Raw genomic sequence first — 15,561 nt, forward strand, 5'->3', positions numbered from 1 at the left:
GAGAGCGCTGCAAAAAACGCTGCTTTTTCGCAGGCCACCGGACCCTGTACGTGGGCGCGCAGATGCCACTGGTTAGGCAGAGCCACCGGCATCACCGACGCCACAGCCAGAAGCATCGGGAAGGGGAACGGGAGAAGGAGTCTGCCCCGACAGAGCAGGGCTACCACTGTAAGTCCCACCGCGGCATTCGCTAAACTGGGGGCAACGTGGGCACTGGGGCCTTCTGCAAGCACGTCCCCGTGGCTAGTTTGAGTGAGTTGCTGTTCTTCCGAGGGAAAGTGGCCTTATTGAGCAACACCCTCTTTTTCCCAAGTTTTACTTTCTTTTTTTTTTTTTATTTTTTTTTTTGTTTTTTTTTGTTTTTTTAAGTGCAGTTAAATGCATAATGGGTTTAGGCTCGTCTTCCTTAGAGGGATCCTGGCTTTAAAAATGGCAATGTGGGGAAGGAAAGCAGCCCATCCTTATGCAGAGGTGGACCAGATGCTTCTCCTTCTTCACGGCTCTGTGCAAGCCCAGAGAGACGCAGAGGAGAGGGGCCAGCCCGGTGTTTATGGCTGCACTGGTGCTGATGGCCACTTTGCACGTGAGGGTGACAAGCTGTGTTCAGGCGCAGTAACGGGATGGGTCTTTGCCTTCTGCCCCCAGGCTCCCCGTCCCAGCGGGTGCAGTTCATTCTCAGGACCAAGGAGGACGAGCAGCACATCCCTCACCACTTGTTCTCCGAGCTGGATGAGATCTGTGTAAAAGAGGGCCGAGATGCCGAGTGGAAGGAAACGGCAAGGTAAATCCCTGCTGCTTTGGCTGCGGTGGGAGAGGAGTCCCCGCACTGGCAGCGCCCGTGGGCTCTGCTTTCTCCTCTCCAGGACGCGAAGCTTTTGCAGCTGCAGGTGGCGGCACGAGGAGCCTTCTCCTCTTGCCACCCCGTGGCTCTGTCAAAGGGGCTGCAGAGCTGGGGCTGTTTTCGTGCAATGGGGCTGATCGCACCCGATGTCCGCAGGTGGCTGAAGTTTGAGGAGGACGTGGAAGACGGCGGCGAGCGCTGGAGCAAGCCCTACGTTGGCACGCTGTCCTTGCACAGCCTCTCCGAGCTGAGGAGCTGCATCAGCAATGGGTCGGTGCTGCTGGACGTTCGTGCCAACAGCATCGAAGAGATTGCAGGTACCGTGGGCACTGCATCTCTCCGGGAATGGCCGAGCTCAGCTCACCACGGTGCTCTTCACTCCCAAATCAAACCCTGCCCCAATGGCACGTCCTTTTCCAGAAGTGCCACTGTGTTTTTCTCATGAGCTGTTTTTGGATGTAGACTGGGCGTGCAACAGTCGCACTGTTTTTTTATTCCAATATGGGGTCCTTTTGAAAGCAGTTTGTGGAGTTGGAGAAGCCACTAGAGAATATTCTGCAGCCAAAAAGGAGTGTGTGTCAGGGCTTAGCAGGCTGCTCTTAGAAATACGGAGTCTGCGTAAGAGCTGAACCACCTTAAAGGAACTATTTCTTACAAGCTGTTTCCTCGCATTCTTTGTTTTACTTTTGCCTTAACATCCAGCATTTAAGAGTTTTAAGGCAGAGTTTCTCTGGCGATGACCAAGCAGTGTATTTCTGTGGGGAAGATACTTGAAGTTAATTGCAAAAGCCACTTTGGAGAAGTTATCTTTGACTGGCAGCAGGTCTCCATTCAGCCCTTTCAAGGGCTGGAGAAGTCGGAGCCGTTCTTAGCATGTTTCTCCCTGGGCTCAGCAAATTGCACTCGATCAGCACGGGAAACTGGGAACGTCTGTGCTATAGATTGCTTATAATTTGGGTAAACGTGTAGAGTCAGAAAGGCCAGGTCGGGCAAGAAAATTGCATTATTTAGAATGGGAAATATTTATCTTAGCGGAATGATGAATAAGCACTTGGATGATGTTTCTTAGCAAAAGAAAATTCTCGTTTTCACTGCAAAGGCTGAACATTATTAAAAGGCCTTGCTATGCAAGGCTGAGCGGGCATTAGGGTGCAGCCTGTGTGGCACAGCCTTCCCTGGGGGCTTTGGGGGTCGGGACTTGTTGGGGTTTCTGCTCTGATGGCTTTGTTTCCCTTTGCCATCCTCAGATATGATCCTGGCCCAGCAAGAACAGTCCACGGAGTTTGACGAGCACGTGCGGGCGCAAGTTCGAGAAGTCCTTCTGAGGAAGCACCACCATCAGAACGAGAAGACAACCAACCTTCTCCCCGCTGTCTGCTCGTTTGCTGATGTGAGCAAGAGGCAGTCGGACCTGCACCTCCTCTACAAGCCAGGTGAGGGTTTCTGCAGGGCTGTGGCCCCATTAGACTTGCCCAGGCAAAGGAGAAGCGTCCCAGTTGCTCCTTGTCCATCTTTCTGAGTGTCTTTCTTTTTCCTACCAGCCCAAACAATCACCCCTTGTCCTTCTCCCACCGCTGCGGAAGCTAAAGATGGGGTGACCCGTGAGAGCAGAGCTATGGATTTAAGCAAGGTGAGACACTCGTAGCTTTCTTAACGCCTTTAGGGCCAGATTTGCTCTTGCAGAGTGTGCTGCAGAGCGCTGTGGGCTTTGCTTTTGGGGTAATTGCCTGAAAATCGCTTGTCGTGCCCAGGCGGAGCTGCACTTGATGAAGAAAATTCCCACCGGGGCTGAAGCATCCAACGTGCTCGTAGGAGAGCTGGATTTCCTTCACCAGCCCATCGTGGCATTTGTCCGCCTGAGCCCGGCTGTCCTCCTCTCAGGCATGACGGAAGTTCCCATCCCAACAAGGTGCGAATGAGAAGCGCAAATTTCTTCCGTAAAAAAGACACCCAACCAAACATCAAGTTGCAGGCATCAGTTTGGTGTCCCAAGGGAACAAGGCTAGTGGGAGGGGGAGCAAGCACGTTTCCCCCACCCACGTCTCCTCGCCTTCATTTCTCCATTCCCTGCTGTAGCTTTTAAACCCATCGGCCAATTGTAATGAAAGTTGGCCCCCAAATTACATTTGCCGTCTGTTTTGAAGAATTTCAAATTCATCGCGGCATCGCTGAGCCTATGTGTCCCGTCTTGAGCCACGCTCTGGGCTGGGAGCTGCCAGGGCTTTCCTTGGGTGCTCTTGGAGAAAAGACACCTTCTTCTCTCTCTCATTTTCTTTTTCTTGCCCAGGTTCCTGTTTGTTTTGCTTGGACCAGAAGGAAAAGCCCATCAGTACCATGAGATCGGCAGGTCCATGGCCACTATCATGACGGATGAGGTGCGACAAGATGAGATAGCTCCGGGTCATTTTTGCCTTTCTTCAGCTCTCCCTGTCTCTGAAGTAGTGAGGAAGAGGATTTGCTGTCCCAGCTGCCCGCAGCTCTCCAAATAGCCCAGCCCTCTTTCTCACCCCAAAGCAAACACGCAGATTTGCATCACCCCACATCCTGGAGGCTGAAATCCCGCCCGGGGTGCATCCTGCACCTCATCCTTCTCGCCGGGGTCCCCAGCACGCTGTCCCCAGTGGTGGCATTGCCAGGGCCAGTAAAACTTCTCTTGCTCTTTAAGCAGAAGGGTATGGTGTGCCGTGGGGGACGGGGGCCTCGTGGGGGAGATGATTACAAGTGCCGTGATGCGCAGATTTTTCCTTTTGGGGGAATATTTCCTGCCCTTTCCAGCAGGGAATTTTGGTGAAAAAGCCTTGCGTTTAGCCAAGAGCTTATTGCACTGGTTAGGACATCCGAGCTGGGTTGTCCTCTCACCAGGTTGTCTTCTATTGGCAGGTTTTCCGTGACGTTGCCTATAAAGCCAAGAACGGGGCTGACCTCGTGGCTGGCATCGACGAGTTTCTGGATCAGGTCACGGTCTTGCCGCCAGGAGAGTGGGATCCATCAATCCGAATCGAGCCCCCGAAAAACGTCCCTTCGCAGGTGGGTGCCACGTCGGCGGGAGGCATGAGGGGGATGGGCAGGATGGCTGGGGATGCTGTTCAGGGGCCCAAATTCACAAGGTCCCACTCTGACACAGTCACAGAGCCAGACCAGAAGCAAAACAAGCCAGTGGTTACAAGTCCATAGCTTTATCTCACTTCCATTTTAACAGGAAAAAAGGAAGATGCCAGGAGCTCTTGATGACAGTGCTTCTCACAGCACGCTGGAGAAACACAGTGGCCCTGAACTGCAGCGGACGGGAAGGTGGGAGCTGTAATAGTTTGGGTTTTTTTTCTGTTTGCCTCTCAAATCTGAGCATGCACCTTCCCTTCTAGCAGGTCTTTGGGGTTAGCTGGTTCAGTGAAGGGGCTCCACATTGCCAGCTTGGTCCCCTGGGCTGGGCAGGGGGGAGATCTGGGCAGCTGGGCTCAGCCCCAACCATCACCGTTGCACGCAGGTTTTCTTGATTTGGGCTGAAGGAGAGTGCTTCTTTTTAGCCACGAAAGTTACTCTATGCTTGTGATTGCCCTTCTGCAGCAAAGCAAAGTCGACGTGTTCCTCCAAGAGAACAGACTCTCTTCTTTTTCCTTCCTGCAGGCTCTTTGGAGGTTTGACCCTGGACGTGAAGCGGAAAGCCCCGTGGTTCTGGAGCGACTTCCGGGATGGTCTGAGCCTGCAGTGCCTGGCGTCCTTCCTCTTCCTCTACTGTGCCTGCATGTCCCCTGTCATCACCTTTGGGGGACTGCTGGGGGAGGCGACCAATGGCCACATAGTGAGCACCTCTCTCTGTTGGGGGGGATGGGGGAGGGTAAAACTCAGGCCAAAGTCCCTGCTGCAGTGAACCGGCTTTGGTTTTTGTTTCTCCCTAACGATTTATTTACTCACGGCCGCCTCTCTTCCCCGGACAGAGTGCCATGGAGTCGCTGCTGGGCGCGTCCATGGCCGGCGTGGTGTATTGCCTCTTTGCCGGCCAACCTCTCACCATCCTCGGCAGCACCGGACCCGTCCTGGTGTTTGAGAAGATCCTCTACAAATTCTGCAAGTAAGGCAGGCTGCCGCAGCTGGGTGCTGCGAGAGCCTTCAGAAGGGGGCAGTGATGGAGAAAAGATGCTTTTCTTTTCTTTTTCTTAGGGGTAGTTGCTAGATTTTAGTGACAGTCCTTTTGTTGCGATGGCTTTGATGGGAGATAAACCACCCTTATTGCCATAAGGTTTATTATTAAGCCCCAGCTTGCTGGCAGCAGGTGACTGGGTGCAAACCCAGCTGGTTTCAGTGTTAGGGCGTCAGGGTGATGTGGGAGAACACCACCTGGCCCAAGAGGGACCTGACCTCAAGCAGCCTCCAAGGTGTTAACACGAGATCCGTGTTAAACAGTGGTAACTAAATAATTGGCCTCTCCTGCTGTGGGTCTACACCCTGCACCACAGCCCCGAGGCTCTCTGTAGTAGTACATGGAAACTGCATTTCCCATCCGCAGCCTTGACACGCTCCAAAATTGCTCCCCGTTTTCCCCAAAGGCAGGCATGGCTCAGGGCCTCTTGCTGGCCTTTCCAGCCTTTGTTTCATTCTGCTTTCCCAGGGAATACACGCTCTCCTATCTGTCTCTGCGGGCGTGCATTGGGCTGTGGACCGCCTTCTTGTGCATAGTGCTGGTGGCCACCGACGCCAGCTGTTTGGTGTGCTACGTCACCCGCTTCACGGAAGAAGCCTTTGCCTCCCTCATCTGCATCATCTTCATCTACGAGGCTCTGGAGAAGCTGAGTCACCTGCGAGACACCTACCCTGTGCACATGCACAGCAAGCTGGACTTCCTCACCAGCTACTAGTGGGTTTTTTTCCCCCTGAGAAAGCTGCTGCCCCTTGGCAGGAGCTCCGGGCTGCACCTCCATCACCTTTCCCTTACCCCTGTCTTGGCTTCTCTCCTCCCCGCTGTAAGTGTGAGGCACCGACCCATCCCAGCAACGAAACGCTGCGTTTCTGGGCGAGCAACAAGATCAACGTGTCTGGCATCGCCTGGGAAAACCTCACGGTGACCGTAAGTGCCCCGAGCCACTGCTTCCTCGTGCCGCGTCCATGGGGTCCAGGGGCATTTGCCTGGTGCAAAAGTCAGAGCCCTTCAGGGAATGATGGGCTTCAAACTGTGCTAGTGCTGCTCGGAAAAGTCCTTGCCTAAATGTAGCGTGTGGTTTTAAGCCGCTTGGTCCTGGGGAGGAGAGTCCACCTTGTCCAGTCTACCCCAACGTTGTGGGTAGCAAGTGTCCCCGTCAAGCCTGTTGCAGGACAGTATTTCTGACTGGGAGGAAGGTTAAGTAGTGGGTGGTTTGATTATTGTAGAAGTTGTAGGACTTAAGTTCATGCTTGAAAGGTAGTAGCTGGCCTCCTTAATGGGTTCCTAGTAACTCCAGGCCTTGCTTTCTCGTTCAGTGCTGTCTGTAGGTACGTGCATAAATTTGCTTGTCTGAGCAGCCTCTCAGGCTGTTGTTGCCGGAAGCAGAGCCCGGGCCTAGGGCGGCAGGCTCTTATGGTGGCCTTCATCCCCTCTTGGCCAGGTTCTGCAAGACCTCCCCTGGGGAGGGACGATCTGTCTCTTCTCCTCCTTTCCTACCATGGTTGTCTTTAGCCCTCCTTCCCTCTTCCCTCTCTCTCTATCCCCAAGAGTTTCCAGTGTTTCCTTCCCCTCTGGTGTCTTCTTTAGCCACGATTGCTCGAATGGCAGGCAGAGAATGTGCCAAGGGTGCGTGGTATGGTGTGCCCTCACATCTCATTTCTCCGCTGTGTAGTTCAATGTGTCACTTGTTCAGCTGCTGCTGCTCATTAAATATAAATCTCTATTGGCAGGAGCAGTTACAGGGTCGTGGATCTTGGACCAAGATCCTCAAAACCCCCTAGCTATGCGAGGTTTCCCTGCCGCACGTGCACTGCCTTTGTGTCCTGACGCTCTGTTTCTCCAGGAATGTCGGTATTTGCGTGGGGAGTTTCAAGGACCTGCCTGTGGACGCGACGGCCCCTACACCCCTGACGTGTTCTTCTGGTGCTGCATCCTCTTCTTCGCCACCTTTGCCCTGTCAAGCTTCTTGAAGAAGTTTAAAACCAGCCGCTACTTTCCAACCAGAGTAAGTAGAAGATGGTGGCCAGTGTCCATCTCCACACTCATTTCCCAAAATGGCTTTCCTGGAGCACTAAGCAGTATTTGCCCTGCCTTGGTCAAGCTGGGAAACGTTGGCCTTGCAGGCCAAGCTCTCCAAGAGCTTGGATGTCCCGCACTCATTTCCATGAGTGCAAAATCATCGTAGCATTTCCCACATGCCTCGTGACCTGCCCCAGATTGAAGATTTTGGGGGGTTGATTTATTTTATTTTTATTTTTTTTTCTCCTCAGGTAGTAGGAAGTCAGGTTTCCCAAAGTTTTGGGGGTTGGGGTTGGGGGATTTTTTCCCTACCTTCTGTGCATTATGTGCTCGAGCGGAAAGTAGATTCGAATGAGGAGCTTCCTTTTGAGGACTAAAGGATGCCTCAGTGCCTTGTTGCCATTGTAGCTGTGAGTGTAGCTGTAGTGTCAGACATGTGTTTTCTTATTTTTAATATTATTATTATTATTTTTAGGTTTTGACTTAAACCAACCCTTGTCCGCCTAATTAAGCTTTTTTTATTGTCTGACCCCAGATCTCACAGGGACAAACACAGCAGCAGTATCTAAGCAAGGGATCAGGCTGCATGTGCTCAGAGGGGTGGTGGGATTTGGTTAAGCAGCCTTAATGTTGTGGATGTCTGCAACTCTTGCATCTCGCGTTACGGCCCTGTTTGCCATGCCCCTCTCACCTCTGGTTTCTCGCCCCAGGTACGGTCCACAGTGAGTGACTTTGCTGTTTTCCTCACCATCGTCATCATGGTGCTCCTTGACTTTGTGGTTGGGATCCCATCGCCGAAGCTCCAGGTCCCCCATGCGTTCAAGGTAACGGGATGTTTTGGCACGTGGGGGTGCCACAAGGTGATGCCGGGGCAGGGCAGGGCTGAGTCTGGAGGAGATGCTGGTGGTGTGACCATCTCCTCTTCCACCTCCAAGTGCCTTGCTTCCTCCTGGAAACGAGAAGATGGCCCCAAAACTAGATACCTACAGGGGAAGTATCTAGAGGTGCTTGCAAAGAGGAGACTGGCACTGCTGAAGCCCCCGGGAGAGGGGGACATGAAGCCAGGGCTGGGAGGTGCTCTGACACAGGGAGGGAGGGGAAAATGAAAGCCAGTGGAGTGCCTGGGCTGGGAGACGATGCTGATGCGTGGGCTTTGTTGCAGCCTACCAGAGACGACCGTGGGTGGTTCATCAACCCCATAGGACCCAACCCTTGGTGGACGGTGTTGGCTGCGCTCATCCCAGCTCTGCTCTGCACCATCTTGATATTCATGGACCAGCAGATCAGTGCCGTTATTGTGAACAGGAAGGAGCACAAGCTGAAGGTAAGGGCCTGTGAGGGATGACCCCAGCCCCTTCTGGGCTGCAGGTCTGGGGAGAAGCTCTTATTCCCGATGCTTTCTGAAGGCATTGGTTTGGGACAAGGTCAGGCTGCGTGGCAGGATGCTCTCCTGGATTAACGATGATGCAGGGAGCAAGTGACAGGGCAGTTCAGATGAGCAACCTTTTGGAGGAGCAAATTAATCTTGGAGCAATAGAGAAGTGCGTTTTTGTTTTAAAATGGCAGCAGCAGCAGGTGCGGGGAATGAATTGTTTTGATGCGCTGCCAGGGATAACTCAGAGTCACACCTTCCTCGCAAGTGGTAGAATTTTCTTTATGAGTGGAAAAAAGGTTTTGGTGGTTTTGGGTTGTGGGTTGTTGTTTTTTGGAGAAGTATTTATCGCACAAGCTCTGCATATCCATTGTTTCTGAACTCCTGCCAGATTTTCATGCCACGTGCTTGTGCAAAGCCTGCATACACGCTTGCTTGTTTCCATTTCTTGTTTTGAATTCTGAAGAAGTTGACTTGTGCTCGAGCAGGGTTTGAGTCTGACTTGCGACGTTATCCTTGCTCTTGTGCTATGGGATGCTCTGTTTCTTGTTTTCCTGCCTGCAGAAAGGATGCGGGTACCACCTGGACCTTTTTGTGGTGGCCGTGATGCTCGGGGTGTGCTCTGTGATGGGGCTGCCCTGGTTTGTGGCTGCGACCGTCCTGTCCATCACCCACGTGAATAGCCTCAAAGTAGAGTCTGACTGCTCAGCTCCAGGAGAACAACCCAAGTTTCTGGGGATACGAGAGCAGAGAGTCACTGGCTTGCTGATCTTTGTGCTCATGGGCTGCTCCGTCTTCTTCACTTCTGTGTTAAAGGTGAGAGGAAAATGCAAACCACCCAACAACCGCGAGCTTGTTGGAGGTTACAGCAAAACAGTCCCCTCTCTGCAGGCCTGAGTAGTTAGTTGTGGAGCGGAGGAGGAGGAGGTGATCCCAACCCTTGGGGCTTGACCCACGGTGGGAACCAGCCTCGGTTAGGCTTTGCAGCCCTTCAGGCCCCCGTTTGGTGTGCTCGAGGCGAGCAAGCAACGCAACTGCTTGAATTTTTGGGTGTCTTTCAGGCCCGCCCATGTTTATGGGTTACAGTTGAGCATATTCAGACCAGCACATCTGCTGTCTTTCAAACAGGCAGCCCTTTACTGGCTGCAATTTGCTCCCCAAATGCCCGGGAGCAGCCGTTCCCAGGAGCTAAACACACTGAGGTCATCCCCGTGGGCTTCCTTGAACGTTCCTCCCACAAAGTAATCTCGTCTCTAGGCTAAAAGGAGGCCTGTGGCCTTTGCCTGTTGCCCCAAGAATAGGCAGAAGTGTTTCTTCTACCGCCAGAGAATGCGGCATAGGGTAGCACGGGTGAAATCGCCTGTTTTCCTCCAACCTTTCTGGAAAATAGGATTATTCTGAGGAGACGTAACTCCCAAGTTCAGCCTAAAGCAGAGCCTTAGCTCACTCGTGCGCACAAAATGGCAAAAAAATGGTTAAAATCTGACCCATCTCTAAGCCTGAATGGAAGCTGGAAAGCTTCAAGCAATTTTAGGCAGTGCCTGTGGAAGAGGGTGGTAATACTGAAAATGCAATACAGAAAAAGAAACGATTGCATTCTTACTTTTTTTTTTCTTCCCCCCCCCCAGTTTATACCAATGCCTGTGCTTTATGGCGTCTTTCTCTACATGGGTGTGTCGTCACTCAGAGGAATTCAGGTACGGACTCTTTTACAGCGTGCAGCATGTTGGCTCCCTGGTATTTTGTCTCTGTAGCAGCAGGGAAAAAAGCAGTGGCATGGGAAAAACTTCTCGCAGAGCAAGCAATGAAACTCTTTTGTGTAAAAAAGAGATTGGTGGAGGTACAGGAGGTATATGGGGCTGGGAGGACCAGGCAAGTTCAGCGCTCTCTGTTGCAGGGTTTAGGGCAGGTCAGTGTTTGGTTACGTGAAAAGCGGGGGAATTTGGTGCAAAGGGAAGGCAGTTTCTACCACTGGTGGAAATCCTCGCGGGGGGATTCAGTGGGCCGAGAAATGCTAATAATGGAATGGCATAGAATAGTTGCCGTTTGGTGGGCAGCTCTCAGGGCCAAGCCGGTTTATAGATGGAGCGAAGGGAAAATGGGTGCTGCTCCCAGGAGGAATGCGGTGGGATCCAGGATTTCTGACGGCAAGCGAGATGCTGCAAAGTGCCTCCACGTCTCGAGAGGGCCAGAAACTTGCCGCAGTCCCAAGGTGGCAACCTTTCCCTTTTATTTCGCAGTTCTTTGATCGCTTGAAGCTGTTTTGGATGCCGGCGAAACACCAGCCGGATTTCATCTACCTGCGGCACGTGCCCTTGCGAAAGGTGCATTTCTTCACGGCGATCCAGCTGACCTGCCTCGTCCTGCTCTGGACCATCAAGGTGTCCCGTGCCGCCATCATCTTTCCCATGATGGTAAGAGCTGCCACCGCTCAGCAGCGGGGTGTTTGCAGTGTTGGAGTGAGAGGTGGCATCGTCTCTGAGCTCACCGCATCTTCCCTCTTATTCATGAAGGTTTTGGCTCTCGTCTTTGTCCGGAAAGCGATGGATTTCTGCTTCTCAAAGCGAGAGCTCAGCTTTCTGGATGACCTTATGCCAGAAAGGAAGAAGAAGTTGGACGATGCCAGAAATGAAGCCGGAGAAGAAGAAGAGGTAAGGCTTGCTGTGTCCTCGGGGCTGGACATCTCCGTGTGGCTGTGAGATTGCCTGTTTCTCTTACAGCTTGTCTGGAAATGTTGGGGGAAGATCAGCACTCAATCGAAATAGATCCCAATAGCCTGTAACTTTTGTAACCTTTGTTTCCTCAAGTAGCAGTGAGCTGAACGCTTGAATACAGGTGTAATTTTTAAAACGAGTCGTTTTTCACAAAGGTCATTATCATTATGATGATTATTATTAGATGCTGCTGCTGCTGCTGCTGCTGGCAAGACTTGCTCATAATCGTGTTTTGAACACACAGTCCCCCTGCCCCGAAATCTTTGGAGTGAACGGTTTCTTCCCTGCTGCACTAATACCTATAGCTGCCAAGGGGCAGAAGCGGAGGGCAGACTGCTAAGTTTGTGCTGGGCATTCAGCTTATCTCCACTTTGATCAAAGACAGAGAACGTGATTTGTCCCTTTTTTACATCAGGAGTCCAGGAGGGTGATGGAAGCTGCTGCTGCTGCAAGTTCAGTTCAGCTGAACGTGGGGAAGACCAGTGATGTGGATATCCCAAAGCAAAGCAGTGACAGGTAAAGCTCCACCAAGCGCCAGGACCCCCGGCAAGATTAGCTTGAAGGTGTTTGGCAGAGTTTTCTCCACTTGCCTCTTTGTGGGGCATCCCACAGAAACCAGCAGGCAGCTTGGTGGGAAAACCAAATTCGGGGGCAGGGCTGCAGGAAGTGATTGCAGGGCTCTGACCGCAAGCAGAGTGGCTGCAGCACTCGCGTTTGACCCTCAAACCTTGCCTCATCAGTGCCTTTACGGTAGCTGGAGATCCTCATACTTACACATGAGGAGTTGCAGGCGTGATCTGTACCAGCAGTGGCTTAGGAACCCGGACCGGGGCTAAGCCCCAGCAAAAGCCTTTGCACAGAGCTGTTGCTCTGCAGCTCCCCGGCTTGCCTCCCAAAACTCCTCATCCAGCAAAACCTCCCACGCTTATGCGGAGCTTTGATTCTCGGGGCTCCGCTGTTCCTCTTGCTGATGCTAATGCCCTTGGCGGCATCAGTTCCCATAATCACGGATTGCTATGTAAAATATTTATTGCAGGACTGATCCTTCTGAGATTGTTATCCTGGATGAAATGTCACAAATGACCGTATGGAAGGCTCTCACTTTGAAGACAGAAACCCTTTGAATCCAGGGAGGAAAAAGGTAAAGGATTGCACGTGAACGTGACCGTGCTACTCTGCAAGCGACGGCGCACATCTACGCTTTTCCCACGCTTTGGCCGGCAAGGCTGAGCAAACGGCCTGTCCCTGGGAACAGGCAGGGAGGACCGTGGCATGCAAACCAGCTCCTCTCTGCTGGGGTGGTCCCCCAAACAGGGCTGAATCAGCAGCAGCTGGCAGGTCTTCCACTGATGATGCTCTCCCTCTTTTTCTCTTCCCTTCGCCTTTCCCCACTCCCGCTTTTCACGTTTAGGAATCTTGACTTTGAAGGAGAGGAGTGAGAGCGTGACTCGGGGATGTGCCAACGCAGACAGAGGGAGAAAGCGCTTTGTTTCAGTTGGAGGATTCCCATTAAAGCCATGCAGATGTTTTCAGTTATCCTTGGTGTGCTTCAGGCATTCAGTATCTCTAGACCAGCAAGCTGAGGTGAAGGTCACAGTCAAGGGGAGTTTGGTGGTGTTAAGTCTGTGTGCGTACGTGCGTGTGGGGGTGTGGGTTTGTAGTGGTAGAGGGACTGCTACTGCTTTATCATTCAGTGCTCTTCTTTTAATACCTAATTCCTCCTCTTTTTTTTCCCCTCTTTTTTTCAAATGTAAACTGGGAATGTCCAAAATAATTTTCTGTTATATTTGATGCATTCTCCGCTTTCTTCTTGATCACGACCAGGTTTTTGGTCTGGTTCGGGGTCCTGGCTTTAATTCACTCTTATGTCTCTTACTGGTACGAGAGGGATGCCCTCTGCGGCAGGGCAGCATAGAGAGCGTCCGAGCAGTTGGTCTAAGGTGAAAGAAAAGCATTTGCTCTCTGCGCTCCAGTTTTACCTCTCTTGGTTGGTTTGTTTTTTGTTGTGGTTTTTTTTTTTTGCTTTGGCTCTGCCATCAGCCTGGGAGCTGCAAAATGCAGAACTGCCACCTTCTTGTCCCCTGGCTGTAAACTGCATCTAAGGGAGCACTTCAGGTATTTGATTTTGCATACACCGTATGGTCACAGGAGCGGCCAGATGAGACCTGGGGCTCTGTGTCCCTGGGCTGCCCCCTCTGTTGTTCCTCCACTTTCCTTCTGTATTGGATCTGGCTGAGTTGGAGTTCCTTTAACCCACAGCAGCCCTCGTAGTGCTGTGCTCTGTACTGGTAGCTAGAAAGCTGTTGATAACACAGCAGTGTTTTGGCCATGGCAGACAGCCAGAGCACACCCAGACACCCAGGCATCTTCCACATGGAGGCCACTTCCCACCTCGGCTGGCCAACGCAACGCGCTGCCTACCTTCTTCAAGGACGGCAGCAGTTTGATGCTGACAAAGCCCATCTTGTTCTTCTGGACATGTTTCAGGAGGAAAGCATCCTTGGCCTTGTTCTCATCAGAGAGGTGGAATTCCACCTGGGACGCAACCCTCCTGGCCAGATGCCGGTCAGGGACGGAGTAGCTGCAGTCCAAGAGATCGGCCCCCAGAACATCGCTCGCATCGCAGAAGCTCCCGGCAAAGCAGCAGGGACACGGGTGTGACTTGGTGGCCTTTGGGATGTGCAGCACTGCCCGGTCCCAGCCACAGCGGTCGGTGCAGATGGCAGAGTCTTGAGGAGCGGGGTGGCTCAGCTGCGCTCTGAAATGAAACGGAGTTTTATGCTTTTAGAAGCGCACTTGCCTTCATGCCCCCAGCATCGGTCCCTGCCACAAGTTACACAGCACATGGCCTTGCACAATCTTGCAGCCAGAGGTGCCTCACGAACAGAGCGCAATCTCTTTGATTACCAGGATACAGGCCAGGAGAGATCTTTGGCCTCCGGTTCATGGCAGTTGTCCCGACTCCCCCAGGCCACACACTGTTCACACAGCGGGAGCGAGAGGCCTGTGTCCTTGCTACCCTTGGGGTGTCCTTGCTAGCGCCGAATCCTCCAAGCACGAGGAGGGGATGTACTAACCCCATCCCTGGGGTCCCGTAGAGCGCAAACAGCCCCAGCGCCCCGACACCGGACGTTGGGCAGAATCCAGTCCTTTTCTGGGAGCACGCGGCGGCGGGTACCGTCTCCTCCGGGGTGTCACGCACCCAGGGAAAGGGCCGCCCCCTCCCAGGGGGATCCAGAGCTGCTGCTTTTCCCAGCAGGAGACTGAAAGACCTGACAGCACTACTGGAGCGAGGGCTGGGGGAAAGCGTGCCACTGAGCGACACCGCGTGACCTTCCTTTGCGCCCTCGAGGTCCTTTTTCCTATTTCTGCCTCGCTCCGGTCAACGCAGCGAACAGAAGCGCGGGCAACGGTCACAAACGCATTTGCCATCTGGCGCAAGGAGGCTGCGGCTGCAGCTTGGTCCCCGCTTGGCTCGGCTGAATCAACTTGTTGTTCTTCCCCCACCGGAAAAATACTGTTGAAAGCAAAGAGCATTTGCACCCGCAGACCGCAAGAGCTGCCTGTAGGCCCCGGGGGCACCCCAGCCTCCCTTAACCCTTTCCCTCCCCAGGAGGAGCTGGGGAGGCTCTTGGGGGTGGGGCGGAACACAGGGAGCCCCCGCATTCCTTCCAGGGAGACGCCAAAGAGTCCTTGGCAGCCAACAGCCAGAAGGGACCATGGCGCGGCCACCAACGCAGCTCCCACTGCCTGGGCCCTGGGGCCCCCCGGCGCCCCAGCTTTTCCAGCCATTCGTGCTCCCCAAAACCTTCTACCCTCGAGGTAGGGACCAACCCCAACCCCTGCAGCCCAGGGACGCTCTTGGGGAGCAAGAGCAGAGGTGACCACCGGTCATCGCTCCTGTCTCATTCTCTCTGGCTTGGCCAACCTGTGCCGCCTTCCCGCACGGGAGCAGCCCTTCCCTGCAGCCCAGGCCCCCCAGGCACCACCAGCAGGTATGGCACCCCAGTCTGCTTTGGCACCTTCGCCATCCCCATCACACCCGTTCCCCCGGCACTTCTAGCATGGGGGTTCAGCAAGCCCCGGTGAGCATCCTTGCCCTCACCTGGGCGGCGCATGCCCAGTAAAGCCCATCTGCAGAGAATTCCCCAAATATTTGGGGCCACCTCTCCCCTTTCACCTCCTAGATGTGAGTCTCCTCCCCGATTTGCAACCCCGTCCCACCGGCACAGCGGCTCACCCCGTGGGGATTGCCCCGGCCACAAGCTCCCCACGCCCCTGGCCCAGAGCTGGGGGATGTCGGCCATCGGGGCTGGCTCAGCGGGTGCCCCTGGACAGTTCCCCCGGCCCAGCACGGCTCCCCCTCACCCACACAGGTCTGCAGAGGGCTCCATGTGGCTGCCTCTTCGACCCCCGGGTCTTCCGCATCCAGTGGACAACCACCGACCTGCCTCCACCGGCCAGCACCACGCTCGGCCAA

General features: G+C 53.6%; 1 protein-coding gene across 1 annotated transcript; it reads left to right on the top strand.

The window, feature by feature from the left end:
* Positions 1 to 33: 33 nt before the first annotated feature.
* Positions 34 to 12,217, top strand: LOC126036787 (electroneutral sodium bicarbonate exchanger 1-like). The gene is made up of 22 exons (XM_049796985.1): positions 34 to 180; positions 646 to 781; positions 998 to 1,158; positions 2,089 to 2,274; positions 2,383 to 2,471; positions 2,593 to 2,750; positions 3,129 to 3,216; positions 3,722 to 3,868; positions 4,041 to 4,132; positions 4,466 to 4,640; positions 4,777 to 4,910; positions 5,448 to 5,693; positions 5,798 to 5,903; positions 6,820 to 6,981; positions 7,706 to 7,819; positions 8,158 to 8,319; positions 8,932 to 9,183; positions 9,996 to 10,064; positions 10,608 to 10,781; positions 10,881 to 11,018; positions 11,497 to 11,597; positions 12,118 to 12,217. Exons 1-22 carry the CDS (start codon positions 63 to 65, stop codon positions 12,203 to 12,205), a joined length of 3,096 nt encoding a protein of 1,031 aa, XP_049652942.1. The 5' UTR covers positions 34 to 62; the 3' UTR covers positions 12,206 to 12,217.
* The last annotated feature ends 3,344 nt before the right edge of the window (positions 12,218 to 15,561 follow it).

This window comes from Accipiter gentilis, unplaced genomic scaffold (genome assembly GCF_929443795.1).
Source record: "Accipiter gentilis unplaced genomic scaffold, bAccGen1.1, whole genome shotgun sequence".
In the NCBI taxonomy this organism is placed as follows: Eukaryota; Metazoa; Chordata; class Aves; order Accipitriformes; family Accipitridae; genus Astur; species Astur gentilis.

Bases quoted from the DNA above. Each gene is read 5' to 3' on its own strand.
- LOC126036787 (XM_049796985.1), top strand. From the start codon at position 63: ATGCCACTGGTTAGGCAGAGCCACCGGCATCACCGACGCCACAGCCAG. The intron at 5,694-5,797 runs GTGGGTTTTTTT...CTCTCCTCCCCG, and splicing joins GACTTCCTCACCAGCTACTA to CTGTAAGTGTGAGGCACCGA. The intron at 11,598-12,117 runs GTAAAGCTCCAC...TATTTATTGCAG, and splicing joins CCAAAGCAAAGCAGTGACAG to GACTGATCCTTCTGAGATTG.